Source organism: Typha latifolia, chromosome 9 (genome assembly GCF_019914945.1).
Source record: "Typha latifolia isolate L0001 chromosome 9, TyphaL0001v2, whole genome shotgun sequence".
NCBI classification, from domain to species: domain Eukaryota; kingdom Viridiplantae; phylum Streptophyta; class Magnoliopsida; order Poales; family Typhaceae; genus Typha; species Typha latifolia.
This window is the reverse complement of record NC_133094.1, coordinates 4,842,669-4,866,683: the sequence shown is the minus strand read 5'-3', so window position 1 is coordinate 4,866,683 and position 24,015 is coordinate 4,842,669. Positions and strand designations below refer to the sequence as shown.

The following is a 24,015-nucleotide window of genomic DNA, read 5'->3' as shown; positions in this document are numbered from 1 at the left end:
CGAGTACGGATCTATGTTCAATTAAGCTATTATATTTATTCTTTATCTCTTAAAACCTATATTGATTAAAATTAAATAATTTAATAGCAAAAAAGATAAAAGAACCATTACTATATTTTTTTTTGTTTGGATCTAGTGCTCCCACATAAGCGCATCTTTGTTATTTTATCTCGAAAATATTTTAAATAATAATATAAATAGTAATAAAAAATTAACTAGAAGGGCATCCTGCAAAAAACAAAAAAAACAATAGGTTATGAAGGATATTAAGGAAAGTACAAATTTTGGAGAGATATACAAGTAAATGATTGATAAGCTTTTTGAGGGGTATAGTATTGTGAACCGGACTAAGGTGGGTTTATTTGTAGATATGGTGGTAGTGATTTGGTAGTGAAATTAATGTAAATGGTGAGATTTATAGGATGTGAGCGGAAGAGATAATGAAGATGATAATGACGTGAGGTCAATCTATGATTTAGAAAGGAAAAAGAGGGACAAGATGGTCGGCCCTAAAGAGAACAGGCATCGACAACGAGAAGGAAAGAGCTAGCCAGCTAGGATTTGAGAGAGGATGAAGAAGATGGCCGGTTCTATTGGACCATGGGGATTAGTAGTTAAGAAGAAAAAGAATGCGTCGCCTTGACAACATCGACCTTACATCAAAGGAGAAGGTTGAGAGAAATGAGGTAGGGGATGATAGAAATATCATTATTCTTCCATAATCCCAAATGATTGCTCTCCACATATTTAGAGGCTAAGCAAAATTAAAAAAAAAAATTAACCCTAACACAACGACCTCAGCGTTTGCTTAGCATTCGAACATCGTTGGATGGGCTGCACTCTTGGGTTCGCCGTTCGAACGCCACTAGTCAATGTTCGAATACCAAAACTCGAGAATTCTTCGACGTGGCTGTGGCGTTCGAACGCCGGGTTATAACCGTTCGAACACCATAGCCTGAGACTGCTACTACTAAAATAAAAATCCTAATGATAACATAGTTCATTCCAACAAACTCAATCTCCCTTATAAGTAACTTGATGGGGCCCAAAACACATCATATACATTAAAAAAAAACTATTTTTATTTATCTATTTTCTCTTTATATAATATCTCATATAAAATCCCATAAGATTCATAGCACTAAACACTATCATTAGGGTCCCACTTTGATGACCCACATGTGTTATTCATGAATATATCGATTACTTACCACATTAAAGTTCCTACCCGTTTCGTTGAAAAAGATGAGACATATATCTATGAAGTAGGGATCTCTTATTCATAATATGCAGTCAGATACTATCTAAATCTAGTATGACAAATAGTATAATTAATATCTATCAAAATACCCCTAAAAATAATAGAACAACTACACTCCTTCAATAGCATCAAGGGTCTTTTGATATTTGGCCTTAATCCTCCTCCTTATTTTATATCTTAACAATAAATACCTCTTTATTGAGACTCTAGTACATCCGTTCACTTGTGGAATCACGCTAATTCTAAAAAAAAAATTCTTATTTTAATACCAAAAAAATATATCGTATAAGTTATTCTATTGTTTAATTAAATATTAGTATGATGAGTAATAATTATATTTTATGTGATATAAAGTTAAAAGTAAAGCAATAAAGAATAGTAAATTTATATTAGAAATTGGTGACATTTTAAATAAAATAATAAAAATACATATATTTGGATGTAAAGTAGTAATAATAAGTAGTTATTCTCTAATCTAAGGGCAAATAATATTTTGAGTTATTATTAAATTAATTTTTAAAAGTTATATGGAATAAAATGAGAGAGAATGAATATTAATATACCTGGAGAAGTTTTGTTTATTTACTGTACTAGAATAAAAAGATTTATTTTAAAAGAAAGCTATTCATATTCTATAAAAGTGAATTTATATTAGAAATTGGTGACATTTTAAATAAAATAACAAAAATACCTATATTTGAATGTAAATTAGTAATAATAAGTAGTTATTGTCTAATCTAAGGACAATAATATTTTGAGTTATTATTGAATTAATTTTTAAAAGTCATATGGAATAAAATGAGAGAAAATGAATATTAATATACTAGGAGAAGTAAAGTTGTAGAATAAAAAGATTTATTTTAAAAGAAAGCTATTCATATTCTACAAAAGTGAACAGGGCTTAGCTAGTATTGCAACCTAACATATAAAAAGAAGTAATTAAGAATAACTCTTATCCAAACCAGAGATAAAATATGAGCAACTATTTTTGAAGTTATTCTTCCTTATAGTATTATTCTTCCGAGAATGAAACTGCTGAACAAACCGCGATTTATGTCTCAGCAGCGAGAAACAGAAATTTATGACCTTAGGATATCAAATAACAATAAGAAAAGTATATCAAAAGTTTAGCACAAAAGTATATTTGCTTCTTAATCGAGGTACGACATGGCTGCACCTTATTGTGAAATGAAATATCTATCATCAGATGCGCAGAGAACAAATCTTAAGAATTAGGCTACCTCATAATCATAAATATGTAGATAAAGTAAAAGTAGGTGGCATTGTTCGAGAAAACCGTAAAAAGAGAACTCATAACAGTGGACCTGATTGATATGTTTAAATGTGTTTTCGAGTACAAAATTACTCGGAACTACTCTCACAAGTACTGAAGTCCTCCCATTAGCAGGTAACATTAGATGATTTATTACAGCTCTCAAAATCAAGCAAAAGTTCTTGACGATGATAATCGCTACATATCCAGAATATTGTAAGCAACCCAACTGGACGATGCAGGTCTGCTCATACACCAGGGAAAGCAATAAAAATTCCTTCAGCCCTCCATCAGATCTCTTTTTCCTGAAAAGAAAGAACAACAAGAATGATAAGATGTAGCAGTTACATACTTAATTTTGAGCATCCTATAAAAAAGATGTTAGTATAATCGTCAATATAGTTCATTGTTACTCAGCAAATGTTCCTTACATGCTTTCTTAAATCCTTTTCATCTTTCGATTCCTAGAGTAACTTACATGCTTTCCTAAATCCTTTTCACCTTTCATAAATATAGTCAAGGGACTAAGGAGATGTAATGCATCTCTGATGCCATGAATTAGACAAACAGCTCATTCAAATTCGATGTTTATATGGTGATGGGTGAAGAAGCAAATATTTATCATAACCAAACAAGAATTGTCGTGCCAGACATAGGGTGTGCCAACCCTATCTCGTCATGGCACATATAGTTGGCACGTGTCGTGCTGAGCTGGTGTGTTGTTGGTACACTAAGTGGTCTTAAAAAGTTGACAATATAATTTTTAAATCTTTCTAGAGCCTTAAAATATATTTTAAGATAGTCCTTCAATACTAGATATTAGTATAACATATGCAATTAGGTTTAAATCTCATCATTTTCCCAGATCTTCTAAGTTGGGGCAAATAACTTCATAAAATCAACATAATTTCCTTTTAATTTCTAAAATGTGAAGTATACTCTGTATAGATTAAACTTCACAACGCAAAGAGGTATACAAAAAATGAAATAGATCATAAATTAAGTTTGTTTGAAGTAAGATATATTCAATGTCTAGTAGCACATGTCGGCATAAGTGGTCATGATAAAGCCTTATATGTGTCAAAAATTTCTTAACACGATACATATTGATCCGTGCCAACCATAATGATAGGCACAACAATCCATGGAACCAAATACTATGAATTCTTTTGGGAATATGAGGCATGTCTTCTAGTCTCAAGGCTAGGCAAGCTCTAGATTAGCATAAAGCATTCAAATAGACTATAAAAAAAAGAAAAGACAAGGACCATGAGGCGGAAGTGAAATTGGCACCACACATGCAACAGCCGCCACAACCTCGCACAAACCTAGAGAGAGTTTCACCTTAACTGAAAGAATTGATAAAGAACAGCATACATTTAATGTTTTTAAACATAAATTATTGACCTGAAAAATTGTTTTATTTGTTTTTACATTGATCACAGAAGTTAAGGAATTGTTGCAGCAAAACAGAATGTGTAAAGAAATTTAAGGCTAAATCATGGAAATCAGCTTGAGGTCAATGTGTGGTTTATATATTTCCCCTTTAGTTTGTGAACAAATTCTACAATTTTCCAAATATTAAATTTTAAATTAAGGTCAAAAAGGTTGGAAAAACTCTACTACCTATCTGAACATTTCTGATCGATGTTCTCTGGCCAATATTGTGTTGGCAACACATTATGAGACCCTAATCACTAGAGTAGGACATTAGGTTCTTTTAATTCAGTTCCCTCGAGGTAAAATAAGAACCCTATGTACTTTCAAGTTCTAGGTTCCAAACTTTCTTGAGTTATTTTATTCTAAACTTACTCCTACTTTTAAGGAAGATTAGCATTTATGCCCTATTTTAGTTAGATAAATAGGTTAGGAAAATTTCAAGGTCATCAGGATGATTTTTGATGAGATTTAAGTGCTCTTTCATGGAGACCTTTTAGAGAATGCAAATTAATTTCTCCCTAAAGTAAGTGTCTGAGTTGCTTTCAAATGCCTTGTCCCTCTCTAAGGAAGTCTTTCAGCTGACAGTAATTCTTATGGTAAGACAACATTATCTTTTTATCTATAAGAATGACAGAAAAAGTAATGTCATGGGAGATTTTTTTGGCTGGAGAATAAAAGGAAACTGATGGATGCTATTCTTCCTAATTTATCTACTTTCTCCTTCTAGATGAATAAAAAACTGATGGATGCTCTTCTTCCTAAGATATCTACTTTCTTCTTCTACTCTATTTCCCTCATTATGCAACTACTTTTATTGTTCTATTTAAAGCATTTCATGGGAAATAAGCAGATGCTATTTTAACTGCTTTCTTCACCTTGAGTTGATGAAATTGATCCTTTTTCTATCTGACTCTTTCTCTCATGTCTAGATTTAAAAGCAATCCTAATTCTTATTCAGATTGCAATTTCACATGTATAACACTAAATTCTTTTGATGTAATGCCAGAAATACAAGCTTTCGATTAAGATAATATGCTATCATTGGTACAAAAAGCACCATTAGCGTGTGGAACTTGTTCAGACCAATAACATCCTAGGTGTTGAATGCCGTTCCTTAATCTAGATGTCTTCATTGATAGTAAAGCATATAGATTCAAAGCACAAAATTGATTCAAAGGATGAGAATGTGATGAAGAACAAAAGTCCATAGAGAAGTCCCAGGATCTTAAATCTACGATCCTAGTTTTTCTTTTTTTTCTAATTCAGAGTTTCTACCTAATTGTACTGTAGTAGTACTATGGAATACTGTGGCAGTTGATACTTTAGCAGTCCACATGAGCAATAAAGACGACCACTTTATTGCTTTATTTTAGCATAGTCCTAAAAGATATCATGTTGTTTAGATTAATTTTCTATTGTGGGCACACCTAATTTTATAAAGTAGTTAGTATTTCTACAAAAAGCCATGGCTAAAAACAGATATATGAATAAGAAGACGACTTTCTTTGGCCATGTGTGGCCTATTATCCCTTTCTTTATCTAGTCTCTTTTTCTCTAGCTCTTATTGTCTTTCTTTTCTACTCTCTGATCTCTTCTACCTGAGGGTCCACCAATGCATAGATGGACCTCTGTTTGTTTTACATCAGTTGGTCATGTGAGGCTTATTACCCTCTCTCTATCCAGTCACTTTTTCTCTTTTTCTCTAATTCTTATTGTCTTTCTTTATACTCTCTCTAATCTTTTCTACTCGAGGGTCCACCAATGCATAGTCGGGCCCCTATTTGTTTTACATTAGAATGTCAGCAACCAAAGTACAAGCTCTGTAAATTATAGCATCCTCATCAGATACTGCATTTTGAAACCCCCTGCTAGCCCTACACACCTTCCATCATTTAACTGCAAGTAACAGAGGGGAGTAACCGACTAACATGCATGTAATGTATACGCAACACATCTGCCATAGCAGAATATATGCTTAAAAGTATTTTACAATTCCAAATCCATTCTTGTTAAGTTGTTATTAAGAAACACTTTTGGTGCTAGAAAAAATTGTTAGACTATTCCAATTTACAAAGACTACTCCCGACCAAAACAAATGTAAATGACTAGCAACCGAAGTATTAAGCTAAGATAAAATGCATATCACTTTCAAGTACTGGCAAAGAAAACTTCAAACCACGTGTGTATATATCACTATTTTGAAAAGCTAAAAAGGCGGCCGCCATGGCGGGGCGGTGCACCGGCCGCCCCGCCATGTTGAAAGGCATCAGCAAAAGGCAGCCAAGCGCCTTGGCGGGCTGCCTAAGCACTAAATAGTGCTAAGTGGGCCGCCTGGCCCGACTTGGCATGCTAGCGCTTCGGCCCGCCAAGTCGAGATGCAGTTATTAGTGAGCGGGTCGGGTTTTATAGCAGACCGGGTTTAATAAAACTAACCAATTTAGATGAGTTAATTGCTAATTGCTTTATGAATTATTGAATTAAGATTACAGAGAAGGAATTTTTTTTCACTGTCATGCATTATTAATTAGGGGAATTACTAATTGCCTGCTATTTAAGTATATAATTTCTGATTAGAGAATTTTGAAATGTGATTCATGTGAATAAACTAGAGTTAGTAAATAGATTTCTCAGTTATTCAGTTATCACTAATAAGCAATTAGCCCATGTGAGTTAAAATTTCTGTATATACTATACTTATTTATTTATTTATATTAAAAATGCTAGACCGCCTTGTCGCCCACCTTCCGCCTAGGCGGTGGGGTGACCGCCTGCCACCCGCGACCGCTTTTTAAAACATTGGTATATATATATATATGCATTCCATGTTGGGAAAATAATCCAAGTGCGTGATAGTATTTCTCGAGAATATCAAGATAAATTTATATGAACTCTCAAGCATATGGATGTTACGATCCGACCATATGAGTTAAATTGAGTAAAGTTAAATAGTTAGTTAGCTTTATTTTATTTTTTTAAAATTTTAAATAAATAGGATAATCGGCATGTGAATCTAATCCACTAAGACTCTACTCTTAAATAAAAGTAGTCATGTATTGATTAGAGGAATCATGGAATGAAAATTAAGTTTAGTTATTTTATTATCACGTCTTTATCTTTACCATAGCCGTTAGATCGTCCTTAATTTTTTAGGAGTAGATCATAGTCGTAGAACTATACGGCCATCCACCAGCCTCTGACGACCGCCGCAACGTCGGATAATTATCGTTCTGCCTATTTCAACATTTCTCCACTATTTTATTTATATCTTTTAATCCAAACTCCGATTTAGGTGAAATTAGAGTCATTAGAAGAACTTTAACTCACGAGGCGACCATTATCTAAATTTTCATAATTTTCTTACGTTCGGATTGGTTTAGATTTGATGCGTAATGAAAAAGGAGATCGTGAGACCTAGGGTTACAAGATTTGCCACTTTTTTCCTTCATTTCTTATATTGCAAAGTCTTTTGAAGAAGAAAGAAAAACTAAGACTTATGCTTACTTCTAATGAATATTTTTTTTCTTTGACAAACTTTCTGACGAATATTTAACATGCAAATTGTCAAAAATTGTTAAAGAAAAGGTTATTCAAAACCAATTTTGAAAGCAAGTGCCATTAGCAATAAAAGTTTTCACTCCCTTAGTGAAGTTGCTTCAAATTGCTGATGGTGAAAGAAAGTCACCATTGGGATCTATAGATATAGTTAAAAGATGCCAACAAGAAAATAAAGAATATTTTTAATACTAATGAGACTTTTTTTCATAGTTCAAAGAATCAGTTGATCCCGATCAAAACGCTATCCCAATCAATTAACTAGGATCGAATGATCCGATCTAAATTTCCTCATCTCTTTCTCTATTTCTCTCTTTCTCTCCTAACCATAACTATTGTTTCTCCGACACTAAAATCTAGCTCTAGAAAACTCCATCAACGCAGATCCAACTACGACAACCTCGGCAATGTGATTTTTTTTATTTCTTTCTCTCTCCTCTTATTTTCTCACTATAATTTTTTTATCTTCTCCTTCACTATAGTAGAATTTTCTTATTGCATTAGTTATTTATTTTCATTAAATAAATTTTATGTAAGTCATATTCGAACGCCTTTGTGAATGCCTGCATCAGGTTCGCAAATACAGAGAACGTGAAATGAGCGTTCGAACGCGGTCGGGCGCGTTCGAACGCCTGCATCGCGTTCGCACATACAGAGAACGCCTTTTGTGCGTTCGAATGCTATCGGGAGCGTTTGAACGCGATCGACGGGATTCCACTAGGATTAGAGTTAGTTATTATTATTAGGTTTGTTGGCTAGCCTCTATAAAGGTGTGGATGGTAGCCAAATTCATTATGCTATTGGAATATTGATTTCTTACCTCTCTATCTTCTTTCTATCCTAATCTTCCTCCTCTCTCTTCACCAACTTATCACATCTACTGTTGGCAAGATCTCTCATAACTTCTAATCTCCCTCGTCTGTCGAGTCATCCCTCTTCTTTGGGATCTCGACCACTTCTTTCGCTTCGTCTTTATCCCTTAAACAACATCCACCATCCACCCTCATCTCCATTATCATCCATAACCCTAACTTCCACTCCACCCGTCACCACCACCATCATCCGCAATATATCGTGTTTTCATCCTAGTTGCAGTTCGAATCTAGGAAGAATATAAATACAAAACACGTAGATCAGGGAGTTACGGATCGATTCCACTTGGTTTCGTAATTTTTTGACTACGGGAGAATATTTGGTGAATATTTTCCCTCGGTTGCGCGGACTGCTTCCTACAATAAATTCAGATCTTAAAGGAATTGTTCCGTAGCTTATCATTGGTATCAGAGCCAGGTGAACATTAGACCTCCATTAATAGTGAAAACAAGGAAGATGACATCAAGGAGACCAATAGAGAGCACACCGACAAGGGAAGGCTGAATCCACGATAACCTTAACCGTGAGGCCAATACCCTTAGAGCGACCACGATAGAACTGAATCAATCAACGTCCATGGGTGTGAACATGGACTTGGCGGATGAACTTAGGGGTATGTTCCAAACATTGCTACATAGAGTTGACGCAATATAAAATGATCATAATGATTTAAAGGAATATGTCATGAACCAATCGGCTTCGTAATCTCCTCGACGAAGATCAGTGCCTCAAGAAAGACCAGCGGTGGAACCACATCGAACCGATACCCCACAGGTCTAGGTGCAACATGTGAGTGTCAATGATCCTCTTTTACCTATGCCTACACATTATCCCCTACCTCCGATACAAAACCTAAGACAGGCGGTGGTGGAACCCGAGAGGCGTGCGACACCGGTGCGCTTCGTCGATGAGGAGGATTGACACTGAGGATGAAATTGATTCCTTCGGAGAGGATGATGGACGTGCTCGAGGATTTAGAGAAGGAGATCAACATATACAAAGGTTCAGACCTAAACCAAGGATCTTTCGCGAACCCGACAATGATATTCGGGGGAGAACCGCACGCTTGGACTTTTCAAAATTCCAAGGCAGTGATCCAACGGATTGGGTGTTTCAAGTTGAATAATACTTTGATTGTCAAGGGACAGCGGAGGACGCAAAGGTCCAGATAGCAAGCTTTCACCTCCAAGGAACGGGCATTACATTGGTATCGATCGGTTATTCGTGGTAAAGGATTTACCGGTTGAACTGACTTTTGTAGGAGGATTACACGCAGATTTAGGACAGCGACATATGAAGATTTTGTTGCCACATTAAGCAAGATGGTTCAGAGGACGACCGTATTAGAGTACCAAATAGAATTTGAAAGAGTTAGTAGTTATTGTGAGCCACCTTGGCCCGAACCGACGTTGATAAGCACATTTATTTCAGGACTGCAAGAGAAGATATAAGCGGATGTTCGTGCTCTATGTCCAACCATTCTTGAGGAGGCCTTTGAGAAGGCCGTGAGGATGGAGGAAAAGCATAAGGCTCTCAAGATGGCAACGAAAATAAGTTGGGGCAACCGAAATGGGCGATTTACACCTAGAACGTCGGCTAGAAATTCTACGAGTTCAAAGACAGCAGCTCCTAGTACTAGACCACGACCACCTTTCAAACCTTCTTTTAATGTTAGAGGAGGCACAAGACCTCCCGTTCGAACTCTCACACCTGCCTAGGTGGAGGAGCGAAGAGCGAAGGGTCTTTGCTTTCGATACGATGAATATTTCATCCCCGGTCATCAGTGTTCCAAACCAATCGGGAGTGTGATGCTCATCGACGGTCTTGAGGAGGATGATGAGGTTGTGGGTGTTGGAGCAAAACCTCATACAACCAAGTCATAGCTCTTACTTATCGCCCGTGCTATTGGTGCAAAAGAAGGACGAGACATGGCGTTTTTGTGTTGACTATCGAGCACTAAATGCTATTACCGTCAAGGACTGATATCCTATTCCTATCATAGAGGAGTTGTTGGACGAGCTTGCAAGGGCGACCATATTCAGCAAGCTTGACTTGAGGGCCGAGTACCATCAAATTAGAGTTCACTTGGTAGATGTGCACAAAATTGCATTTCGGACTCCGGACGGGCACTACAAGTTTCGAGTGATGCCCTTTGGTCTTACCAATGCTCCAGCTACTTTTCAAGGCTTCTACTGTGAAGGTATGTCTTGGTATTCTTTGACGACATTTTGGTGCATAGCAGGAATGAATTGGAGCATTGACGGCATTTGGAGAATGTGCTAAATTTGTTGAAGCAAAACCAACTGAAAATCAAAAAGTCCAAGTGTCTATAGGGAGTACCACAAGTGGAATATTTAGGCCACATTATCTCAACGGTAGGGGTGTCAAGCTTGTCGAGTAGCTCGGGCTCGGCTCGACTGGAGCTCGAGAGGCTTGAAATCAATATCGAGCCAAGCCTGAGCTGAAGCTGGCTCGCTCAGGCTCGGCTCGATCAGCTCAGTATAAAACTAAATTATAAAACCCTAATCCCCAAATCTAAGTCCCACATCCTCTCCCCGCCTCCTACCCCAAATCTAATTTCCTCCTGCTCGTCCTCTCGAATTGCCACCGCCTCTTCCTCCTCCTTTGGCACTCGGTAGTTCGGAACTTCGGCACCCGTGCTAGTCATCTCCTTGAGCTACCGCGGTGCCACCTCGTCAAGCTGCCACGAACCCACGGTACTGCCTCGTCCTCTAAGCTCCGCCTCGCCTTCCTTCTCCAAGCCGCCGCCATGTCGTCCTCCTCCATCAGCCAGCAAGAGGTACTCAATAAGTAGGGATTTCTGTTTCTGGTGGTATCAAAATCCCTACTTATTGACCTTTTTTTTATATTTACAATCATTGATTTGAACCAGATAATATCTAAGATACAAAAAATAGGGTCCAGATCCTTTTTCCGTTTTTTTCCCACATATTGAATAGGGTCTATGGTAGAACAGTGACTTAATTTGTAGAACAGTGGCTTTAATTTGTCATGTTTGTTAGAATAGAGTTTACAATTGCCTATTAAATTGCTTTGCTACTCCTAAGTCTTCCAATTATGAACATCAAGACAGTAATTTATTTTATTCTATTAATTGTCTATTGTTGTATCTGTCATATCTGTTTTTATTTTGTACTAATTAAGTATTATAAAAATTTAAACAGTACTTCTGTTTTTGTTTTTTGTTTTTTTATGTAGATGTCAGAGTCAGTAACTAAGAATCTTTCTGATGCTGTTAGTGAAAATGAACCTATTGAAATTGATATTGGTGAAGAGGATAATGAAACTAACAACGAAGAATAAAGTAATAGTCAAAAGAAAGGGAGAAGAAGAACTTCTGATGTATAGTTGTATATCAAGCGGGTTAAGGTGAAAGAAAATGGAGAAGAGGTAGATAAGTATCGGTGTAATAATTGCCCGTCATTATTTAATGTTCCTAAGCAAGGCACCACTTCACACATAAAAAGATATGTGAAATTTTGCACTAGTTTGGTAGGCAAAGGTATTACTTCTAATTGTATTTCTAGAAGAAGTAATATTGCTTTTGAAAGGAACTAATAGAATTAGTTTGACTTCAGATTTGTGGACTTCAAATCAAAATATTGGGTATATATATTTGACTGTTCATTTTGTTGATTCTGATTGGACCTTACAAAAACGCATTATCAATTTTTGTCAATTGGAACCTCCACACACTGGAGTTGTTATTTCAGATGCTATTATTGATTGTTTAATTGCTTGGGGAATAGAGGATAAAGTATCAACTATTACCTTAGATAATGCATCTGCCAATGATGTTGCTGCTAAGACTATTATGAATAACTTTCAAGTTAGAGATAAATTGTGCTTCAAGGGGCTTATTTTTCATGTTAGATGTTGTGCTCACATTTTAAATCTAGTTGTTCAAGATGGGATCCATGTCATTGAAAATGTCAGATGTAGTGTTACTTAAAAAGAGTCATTCGCGTATGTATAAGTTTAGTGAAATTGCAAGACAATTCTCTGTTCCTACTTCTAAGGGTTTAGCTTTGGATTTTACAACTCGTTGGAATTCTATATATGTTATGTTAAAGCATGCTTTTGTGTACCAAAAAGTTTTTGAACAATATGCAACGAGAGATGCAAATTACAAATGGCTACCTTCAGATGATGATTGGTTTAAAGCTGCAAAAGTCTGTGAATTTTTAAAAAAAAATTATGATGTTACTCAAGTTATATCAGGAAATTCATATCCTACTGTAAATCTATTTTTGATTGATTTATGGAAAGCGAAAGAAGCTTTAAATAAAGGATCTAAAAGTGAATTCTACTTTTTGAAGGATATGGTTATAGAAATAAGAAAGAAATTTGATAAGTATTGGGGAGAATGTGATATGTTGTTGGTAGTGGCAGCAGTATTAGATCCCCGATACAAAATAAAGCTTATTAACTTTTGTTTTCCAATAATATATTGCTTTGCAGAAGCTCAAATAAACATGCAAAGGGTCCACAGAGTATTGTATACTATTTTTGAATCATATGAACTTGAGAATGCATTAGGTGAAAATAATGGAATGAATGATAGATCTCAACTTGATAAGAGTGATGACTTGATTAATGCTAAAGGATCAGAAGGTCAAGCAGAGTTTAAAAATTTTTTGGAATCAACAAATGCAGTTGAACCTCTGAAATCTGAATTAGAAATATACTTAGAGGAGCGGACTACAAGTTTGATTGACAAGTTTGATGCTCTAGAATGGTGGAGACTAAACATGTTGAAATTTCTTATTCTTTACAAGATGGCTCGAGATATCCTTTCGGTTCTTGTTACCAATGTTGCATCTGAATCAGCTTTTAGCACTGGCGGTAGAGTTCTAAATAATTTTCGAAGCTCTTTGTCTTTCGAGATAGTGGAGGCTTTGATATGTGGAGAAAATTGGATTAGAGAATCATCAAAAAAACAAATCAGCTCCTCTAGGGTATGTGTACTATACTTCTCATAATAAATTTTTCTCATTTTATGCTTTTATAAACTATTGCTAACTTTTTTTATAATATTATTTTCTTTAGGTATCGGCGATGGAAAATGTGTTTGTGAAGATTCCAAATGTAGTTTGATCTTTAGGTATCATGCATTGTATGTCTTTTCCATTTGTATAGCATTTTCATTTGCATAGATGATAGAAGACGCAATGATATATTAAAAATATTTTGAATTGAGAGCAATGATGTTTAAGTTAATTAACAACTGAATTTTCTAAATTTTCCCATTATTGCTTGTTTATACTGGTTGCAATGATGTTTAAGCTGCAATTAACTTGTTTCCTTTTTTTTTTGCAGTTATAGGATGAAGCTTCTTTTTGGTGTTGAGACTTGAGAGTGTCAAATAAATTTAGTTGTAATATTTGGCATGCTATCAGATTTTATTGTAATATTTGGCAAGATATAAGTTAAGTACTTTATATTGTATATTTAGCAAGTGATAGACTTATGATTTGGATGTCAAAATTTGGATTTGCTTTGAGCCAAATTTTGATGAATGGTACTATGTTAATATTTTGCAATTGATGTGATAATTTGGTTGGCTTTAGTAAAGTTTTGTATAATTTAAGTTAAGTTCATTTGGTTGGCTTTTGTTATATTTACTGGTAAAATTTTTGAAATTGGTGTGATTGCTTTGAGCCAAATTTTGATGAATGTTAGTATGTTAATATCATAGTACTATGGTACTATGATAATTTGATTGGCTTTAGTAAAGTTTTGTATAATTTAAGTTAAGTTCATTTAGTTGGCTTTTATTTTATTTACTGGTAAAAATTTTGAAATTGGTGTGATTGCTAATCACTGATTAACTTCAAAATTTATAGTCAATTTGGTTGGCTTTTATTTTATTTACAGATTAAATTTGTTATTCAATTTTAGCTTTTTTTCACTTTAAATCGGTTGTGGCTCGGCTTGAATGAGGCTTCATAATAGGCTCGTTTCAAGCTCGACTCAGGCTTGGCTCGAGCTGAGGCGAGCCTAGCCTGAGCCCAATAAAGAAGCTCGAAATTAATTTCGAGTCGAGCCTGAGCAGCTGTCGGCTCGTTTACACCCCTACTCAACGGAAGGTGTAGCGACGGATCCTCAAAAGATAGCATGCATGACCGCTTGGCCGATACCTACTACCACCACAGGATTGCGAGGATTCCTAGGGCTGACCGAATATTATCGCCGCTTCATCGCCGGGTATGGCAAGATCGCTGCTCCTCTCACTTCTTTATTGAAGGACTCTTTTAGATGGATGGATGAAGCCAATACAGCTTTTGAAAAACTGAAAACTGCAATGACAACGGTGCCCGTTCTAGCTCTACCGGACTTCACCAAAGAGTTCGTTGTGGAATGTGATGCGTCGGGAGTTGGTGTAGGAGCTGTATTAATGCAAGGAGAACGTCTCATAGCCTTTCTTAGTAAGGCTTTATCACAAAAATCCCAACAATTATCGACCTACGAGATAGAGATGTTGGCAATTCTGTATGCAGTGAAAAAGTTGAGACCTTATTTGATCGGTAGGCCTTATATTTCATCCACGAGCCACCCTACCTTACGGTTGTCAACCACCACCCTTAATCGTCTACCGCCTCCGACGATCGCCGCAACGTCAGATATTTACCGATCTATCCTCTTCCAACCTTCCTTCACTCTTTTATTTTTTAACTTTTCACTCTGACCTCGGATTTATGTGAAACCAAAGCCATTAGATCTTTAACTCATGAGGCTACCACAAAAATTCCTATAATTTTCTTATGTCCAAATCGGTCTAGATCGGTCCAGATCTGGTTCGTAGCATTTTCATCTTTGATCTCGTGTTAGCCATCATCTTCTTCGATCTCGTGTTAACCATCATCTTCTTCAATCTCGTGTTAATCATTGACCAAGGAACAGTGGCTCTGATACTAATGTTACGAACCAGATCTAAATGTAAGAAAAATTATGAGATTTTTTGTGGTGGTAGCCTCACAAGTTATGAATCTAATAGCTTTAGTTTTATGTAAATCTGAAGTCAAGGTGAAAAGTTAAAAACAAAAGAGTAAAAGAATATTAGAATGGGGCAGACCGGTAAATATACTATGTTGCGGTAGTCGTCGAAGGGGGGTGGATGGCCAAAAGTGGTGGTGGATGTAGGGTGGCTCGTGGATAAAGAGAGTGGCTAGGGTTTGGATGCTTTGAATGCATCTAGGGTTAAGATCTACTCTTACAAAAATAAAGACCATCTACGGCTACGATAAAACGATAATAATTCAAATATAAAATAACTTAACTCAATAATCATTCCACACATCCTAAAAATCTTATAACCGCTTCTATTTATAGGAGTAAGTCCTAGTGATCAGATCCACATGCGAATTATCTGTTTTAATTTAAATTAAAATAATTAGCAAATTAGACTAACTAGACTCAATTCGACTAACTCGATCGCCATGGTCGGATCATAATAAAATTGAGGGTGATTTATAGGTAATGGATGGTATTCTTAGTTGTGTTGACAACTTCTACCCAGAAGAGTCCATTCAAGTGCATATCATAAATGTAGATATGAAAGTATATAAAGATACCACAGGAAATTTTACGAGACAACTAGCAAGATTACCAAAAAAAGTTAATAAAGATAAATCCAACATATATGTCTTTTACTTTTATGTATGTTACTAAGTTACTTTCCAATTTTTAGGGTTATTAGCTCATTGGTAGAATGTATATGGAGCTGGTGCTCTTTACTTGAAAAACATAGCGATTAAGATTCTTAATTTGACATGTAGCTCATCAAGATGTAAAAGAAATTAAAGCTCATTTGAATGGGTAACATATCATTGTATTGATTAAATTATCAATTCTAAATTCTAACTGATGAATTTTATCGTCATATTAATTTAGTCTTTGATTTCAGATTGATTCAAAGAAGAGAAATAAATTCAAAGTGAAAATGTTGAATGATCTAGTTTACTTATAATTTAATGCAAGAATGAAGAGTCGAAAAGTAGCAAAAGAGAAGGATCTCGTAGCCTCAAAAGAGAGAAATAATGCAATTAATTGTTTATATAATGATCATCAAGAGCAAAAGGTTTTTCCAAGTGAAATATCAACTCAGGAGATTGTGATAAAAGAATTAGAAGCTAACGAATATTTAACATCAATGAGGAGTACTAGAGCTACTCAAGCTACTACTGGTAGCATTCCTTCCACTTCTCTAGATGAGCAAATGATTTAGTCGGATGAGAAAATATAAGATGATGCTGAGCTAGAGCTTGATGATGATTCAGATGATAAATTATTGACAAATAAAGCTCCCCCAAGATTGTGAAAAAAATTAGAAGTCTAGAGGATGACACTTTTTGCTGTTATAGACTTATGGTTGTGAACTTATTAAAAATTTGATAATTTTGAATCTATGATCATGTTATTTGTTTTAGATCTTTGATTGTGATTTTTGTGAACTTGTTGTTAAGATTGTGAATTGTAAATTGTGATTATTATTTAATATTTTGGTGCAATGCATTATTAAAAATGTATATATATTATATCAATATAAAATATATATCATATATAGTTATTTTTAATTTTTTATATATAAAATAAATACTAGATTGCCTTGGCCCCCGCCTTCTCCCTAAGCGCTATATGGTGAAGTCATCGTCCGTAAATCGCGGCCGTCTTTCAACACATTGAAAGTAACACTACTAAATAGGGTAAGAAATTGAAATCTATAAACTAAGCATCCAACGGTCATGGATGTCCGTGCCAACAGGCAGGAGGCATGCCAGTCAACACTTACCGTACCGGCACGTGGTACAAGAAGTGTCGCATAGCACCTCCTAGCAGCTTTGCCGCTCGCCCGCTCACCACACTCGCTCGCTGCCCGCCCACTCTGCTGCTTGCATCGAGTGCCCTAACCCGAGGAGGAAAAAAAGATGTTGCCAGCGATTAGCTACAGTCATGATTTACAACCAATACTAAGTTTTCTAAATCTTCTATCAACAAACAAGCAGTAAACAACTTGAAACTAGAAAAAAAGATTTGACAGGAAGCAAATAATATACAAAGAATATTTACTTGGGAGGAGGCAGGAGAAGCTGAAACCTTCGGTGACCACTTTGGAGGAGAACTATCAAATAGATAAGAGCACTCAGTATATGCTGCCCCAATTCCCACCCCAGCACCAAAAGCTACAGATGCCCATCTAGTTGTAGGACTCCCTAGATCAATAACATCAGATAGACAGAGCAAAAAATAAGTAAAAGTAAGAACAAACAGTAAATAATCAAAACAGGATTACTTCTGAGTATTAGAACTCAGCACAAAGGTATTAAGCAATTAAGAATATGAATTAAAAGGGCTATAGAAATGCAGGATACAGACGTTGCCTCTGCAATGGTAATAGTCAAACTTACCATTATTCTTAGTATGAGAAGCACTGATAGAGAAAAACCTCATAAGATACTATCTACACCAGATATAAGAAGCTAATTTTCAACTGCCTGCCATGAAGTTGAGAACTATCAGCTTTTCCTTTTCCTAATTTTGTGTTCTCTTTTAGCATGCAATATAACAGCGTGATAACAATCAATTGCCAAAATTTTGGAGTTCTATCAATCAGTTGCCTAAATTTTGTGTTCTATCACCATTTCATCAGCAACAACCACAACCAACAATCATGCCTTTAGTTCCAACTATTTGGTATCAGATTAATCAATCATTTTCTTCTATTCATCTCTTTAGGCCTCATTCACATTAGGAATGAGAGCAGTTCTTAAAAAGTTATTCTATTTGTTATTCCCAAAATGAGGCGTTTATTTTAGAAATAGTTTTTCCTATATTTACTTGTATTCTAAAATAAGAGTATAATAATTATTTTTGATGTGATATAAAGTAAAAAGAAAAAAGAAAAAACAGTATTTTCTTTTTTAAAATTTATAAAAATATCCTTTGATTTAATATAAAGTAGATTGATGGGACAGATAGACTACAAAATGGGCTAGCTCTATGTATGCAATGCATGCATCCATATATGCATTATCCTTCGATACATATGCAATGCTTCGGAGGCTGCTAGCTATGCAATGCTTGATATCTACCTATGCGATACTTGAAAAGTTGTTGCTACATGAGCGACAAGGGAGAGGTCATCAGTAGGTGTGCATTGCTTGAGAAATTGTCGATACATGTGCAGTGCTTGATAATTACTTATGCAATACTTCCTATGTATGCAGTGGCTAAGTGTGCGATGCCTCATATTAAACTATTTTATATGCAATAGCTTTATATTTGTCACTCACTGAGTATTATGAAAGTAAGTATATAATGCTTGAAAAGGTACATATGCAATGCTTATAACTATATTATTATTATTATTTCAATATATTTTAATTTTATAAAATATTGGTATTATTAATATTTATCCTTTTTAACATTTAATCCTACATATTTAGTGCTTATAACAAAAAAAATTTCCCAAATTTCTTATTTTATTATTTAAAGAAAGAAAGATTTGATTAGGTTAAGACATAGTTTAAATAGTACATGTATTATTTTATCTTTCAATAAACATTTAATTCGAATACTCGATAACATATTGGTTTATTAATATTATACTTTTGATGTTATTAGTCAAAATATAAATTATTTTAATAATAAGATATTCGTAATTAAATTTTTATTATATCATATTAATATAATATTATTAAGAAAGTGTTTTCTATATATTTATATTTACGTATATAATATTAAAATAATATTTTATGATAATAATAATTCTTTTTAAAATGTACTTACTTTCATGGAGTATTAAATTATTGACATTTATACTTTAATGCTGAATTTTACCTATTTAGTGTAAGAATTTATAAATATTACACCATAAATATATTTTTATTTGTCCAATTAAATATTATATTATTAAGCAATTTTGTAATATAAATACTTAAGTTTAAGAACTTATAATTATAATAATATGTAACAATATTATTATTATTATTACTATTATTATTATTATTATCTATCGAGGTGTACTAGTGATTCATATTGCTTGATACATTTGTCAAGCAGATAAGAGATCAATAGTTACTCGTTTTCTTTTGATCAATGTTATGAAACTCAGTATCGAGATCAGAACTGGCCATTAAAAAAAACAATATGTATCGGCTATATCGACTATATCGTTCACTCATATTGGATTGGATTATTTTTAATTATACAAAATTCTAAATATTGTTTAAACATACAAAAAAATTTCTAAAATTTAGAAAAAATAACATAAAAAATAAGAAAATAAAAATTAATCACATATGAAACTTAAAAACTATAAAAAAAAACATACGATGAATTCCGATTTGAATTTGACAAATCTTTATACTCGTAAATTACTATTATAGAATAACAATAAAAAAGAGATCTCTCTTTTCACTATTGTTCTCTACCCTTTCAATCAAGGCCAATCTATCAAAACCATCCCCTTCCCTCTGTATCAGTAAGAAAAGAGAAGTTAAAAAGCATGTGAGATAAAGAGAAGAGAAATTAGGAAAAAAAAATACTCACCGAGTTCACCAAAGTGCAAAGTAACAAAAAGAGCTCACTAGATCAGCAACCGGATGAGCTCGGTGAAATGTAAGGGGTGGGAGGAAAGTGTGCTACAGATAGAGGGTAAAAACTAAAAATTTGAAAAGAAGCCAGGATATCAATTATAGGTTAGATATATTTTAGATGCAAACTGAATATTAAAAAAAGTAGTTTTGACCAAGTTTCAGTTGATACGGCCGAGACAGATCAACCCAAACTGGCCGACCCTAAACCAAAACCAATCATTACAGTCTGGATCGAGATCGACTATGGTTGATCCAACTCAGGATCGGCCGATTTTGGGATCCATGCTTATGATGTGATTTGATGCATGGTAGCCAAACAGACCCTCAATATTGTTCGTTGATTATTGTTCACAAGTTACTATTTATAGGTGTTTGAAAAAGAGGAGAGAGGAGAGTGATGAATTGTGATAAGACATTGATAAGATATTTGAGAGAGATGAGTAATAAATTATAATATGACAATGATAAGATGTTCAGGAGAGAGAAGAAATGAGTGATAAATTATGATTAGACATTTGAGAGAACTTGTTGTCCAATCAAGAGTATTGGTAAGTGAATTAGTGTGTGTTATAAGATGTAATTTTGAAGAATAGTATTTGTATTCTAGAATAAGACTATTCTGATGTTTAGTTGTAACTCCGGATTAAGATGCCATATTCTTTAATAAGGAAAAAGTTATCCCTAAAGTAAACGGAGGCTTAGAGCAAGGGTCTATGTCAAGTGCTACCATGCCTATTTTAGCCTTCCCTAAAGCACAAAAACGAACAGGGTATACAGGCACAACATGATATGAACATGGTGATACAACAAATACGCCGTTAGGTAATATCTAGTGCATCAAGAATTATACTTTCATTGCACTGTTGACTCAATTTACACCTATTTACCCTCTAACCATGATGTTCTAACTTCTAACTTCCTTCCCTGTACACCTAGCTTAGGATTCCATCCTACCTTTTCTCTAGCTCATGACCAAATTGGTAGGCAGCATGGAACCTAATAATGAACAGTTATATATGATAGTTAATTTGTCTATAACTTGATGCAACTTAAAGATGTCAGAAATTTACCAATCTCCTCTATTAACCTTTACACTAATGGTAGCTCTGTCACACATAGTCTCAATATAATCAAAATATCTACAAAGAACTATTGATTAAAATCTATTTTATTACTTCCTAGAGAAACTTCCATGTAGGTTTCTCATTTTTCTGCACTTTTGCATCAAATAACTTAACTCATGTAGTTGATTTAACCAATATAAAACCAAACTAACTTTTACATGCACAAAATCAAAGATGTACCATAAAACACAAACTCATGCATGTTCATGAATTCAGCATGGTGATTAGAAGTGTCAAAGGTAGATGAGAATGGATCAGACTAAATCTGAGCCGATCTGGTTCGGTGTCCGAATTTTGCCATATGAGGATTAAGATTTTCCTATGTGAATTCATATACATATCCGCATAGTCTATGCGGATACGAATATGGGTTAAAGAATAAAATCCAAATCAATATCTGCATATCATTTAATTCAAAATATTATAAAAATAGTGAAGTAAAAGGCTTTTTTTATACTTTTATATGAATCCCTAATCTAATTGACCATAGATTTTATTAAGTATATCACAAGTTCTTATACAATAAAAATGAATATGGAAATATCCAATATCCAATCCATATCCATAGTTATACTTAAGAGGAAACTAAGTTAACAATCAGTTCACTATCCATATCTGAATAAAAAACTAAGACCAATTGAAATTTTGGTTTTTCTTTTCATAAGCATGAAACATGTTTCCATGCACTTTTTCTTGTTTTCTTTTTTCTTTTTTTGCTTCCATAACTTACTCTTCCTGTATCCACAAATATTTTGAATTGGTAAGAAAGACAGTAACTTAATTATGTTTCCAAAACTGAATGGTAATTTCTTTATCCAAACGCCAAAGCATATCAAAATAAAATCAATGCCAAACGAGCCCTCTAATGTTTCAGAGATACTTTTTAATCTCTTCCGTTCATTCACCTTGTACAAAAAACAATTGACAGCAGATATAACTCAACAAGAATAAACTAATAAATTCCAGCAAAGTTCTGACTACATTAAATCTGATGATCTTCAGAAAAGGCTGAAATAAGCTCCACCAGCAGTGTTCAGCAAATAAGAGTCCCATCAAAGTCTTGGCATCAACAAAGGAATAGGGCAGAATAACAAAATCAAATTCTGAGTCCAAACAAGCATGAGACGAAGGTTTATTCAAATAAGGTAGTAAATAAACATCATTAGAAGAGATTTTATCTAAAATAAGAATAGACAGCTAGAGGGTGTACATGCTGTCAGAATTTTATCGACGACATTGAGGGAATCGAGACAAGGGAAAGGGATAAATCTGTTGGTTCTGCAATAACAACTCCCAAAATCAAGCCAAAGAGAGCCCAAAATGAATTTATCCATTAAATGGCAAACTTACCTAAACTGCTGAGAGAAGAACAGGGTATAAGGAATTTTTGGTCTTAAATGCTAATAGAAATTCATCAACAAAATAACAAGTGTAACTCAACATTACATATAAAACTCCATTCTAGCTGCAATTGGTATTAGTATAGTTTTCTGATACTTCTTCCACTTCACCTTTCTCTTAAACGGATATTAGCATCGCAATCATCAACTCAATTAACTACATCAACATTACAATTTGCTGCTAAACTCACCAAGACGAAAGAAATATTGAAATAGATCAAACTTCGGACAAAGTACTGCCACATATGCATAATAAAATCCTAAAGAAAAGTTTGATCTATCTAAACAGAATTTAGAGCAAATCAAGTATCAACTAGAGAGATAGCTTTAGGAAAAGGAGTTCCCAAAATAAACCCGCACAGAAGCATCAAGTCAACAACTTTTCAAGAGAAACCGATCAAAGTTCGAGAGAAACGAAGTGGAGAAGAAAGGAAATTGAGGAAAGGGATTGGAAAAGGAGGGAGGCTTACGGAAGAAGAGGAGGCCGGAGAACCCGCCGGCGACAGAGGAGTAGACGAGGCGGCGAATGGCGATGTCGAGGCACGCGTTCCACTTCGCGTCGAGGTCGTAGCGAGGTGGGACCGCAGGCTTCTTCTTCTCTTCTTCCGCCATGTAAGAGAGAAAGAGGAGAGCGCCGCTCTAATTTGCGCCGCTACGCAGCCTTAGCTGTTGGGTTTTATTTTATCGCCCTTTGGGTGTGGACTAAATATAGCTTAAGCGGAATGGAGTGCAATTATGGGCTGAAAACGGTTCAAATTATATCAGGATTCATATTTTTGTTTAGTATACGAATATTTAAACCTTCAGTGAAATTTAAAATTATATTCTAACTAAATGGATACGAATATATATTAAATATTAAACGAATATGGATACGAATGCGAATTGAATCTTAATCGAATACAAATACAAATTGGATAGAAATCAAATTTTAATCGGATATGAGTACAAAATGAATCTACTACCTAGCATATGTACATAAACAGGAAAACTCATAAAATTAACTAATAAACTTACAAAATATGCACATCTATTGCATACTTCTATAATATCTACAAACTATTACAACTAATAAACTCATAAAATCTACACATTATTGTAAAGGCATAAAATATAGAAATATAAAATTATTTCACATTTTTCTAATCTTCAACCAAGCCAAGTGAGCAGTGATACACTTTAAAGATGATATGCTAGACATTAATTTAATTATTGAACTAAAAATCTATGAATTGAAACATATCAAGTAAAATAATTTCAAATACAATTCAAAGTTAATTTAAAAATACAAGATTGCATTACTTTTAATATAGTGAACATGCCATTGATTGTATGTCAGAAACTGAAATATGTTCGAATACTTCAAGACTCTTTAGTATCCTTAATAATTAATGCTACATGTCCTTATAAGAAAAAATATATTAAAATTAGTATTCAATACTAATTTATAAAATTTAAGAAAATAAAGCAATCA

The 24,015-nt window shown here is 34.3% G+C and overlaps 1 protein-coding gene across 3 annotated transcripts; it reads right to left on the bottom strand.

Annotated features, from left to right (window-relative positions):
• Positions 1–2,560: 2,560 nt before the first annotated feature.
• LOC140795466 (MICOS complex subunit MIC10-like) lies at positions 2,561–23,294 on the bottom strand. 3 transcript variants are annotated; one of them, XM_073148024.1, is made up of 4 exons: positions 23,012–23,272; positions 17,490–17,632; positions 17,212–17,325; positions 2,561–2,839 (listed from the first exon to the last, which is right to left on the bottom strand). In XM_073148024.1, the coding sequence occupies exons 1-4, from the start codon at positions 23,151–23,153 to the stop codon at positions 2,825–2,827; spliced, it is 414 nt and encodes a 137-aa protein (XP_073004125.1). In that variant the 5' UTR covers positions 23,154–23,272; the 3' UTR covers positions 2,561–2,824. The 3 variants fall into 3 exon arrangements, with proteins under 3 accessions (XP_073004125.1, XP_073004124.1, XP_073004126.1); XM_073148023.1 differs by having other exon boundaries at positions 17,217–17,325; XM_073148025.1 differs by lacking the exon at positions 17,212–17,325 and having other exon boundaries at positions 23,012–23,294.
• Positions 23,295–24,015: the final 721 nt, after the last annotated feature.

Coding starts and splice junctions, on each gene's coding strand:
- LOC140795466 (XM_073148023.1), bottom strand. CDS start 23,153: ATGGCGGAAGAAGAGAAGAAGAAGCCTGCGGTCCCACCTCGCTACGAC. Junction 17,633..23,011: donor CTCCGGCCTCCTCTTCTTCC/GTAAGCCTCCCT, acceptor TTATTGATCTAG/GGAGTCCTACAACTAGATGG. Junction 17,326..17,489: donor CTTCTCCTGCCTCCTCCCAA/GTAAATATTCTT, acceptor TCCTCGGGTTAG/GGCACTCGATGCAAGCAGCA.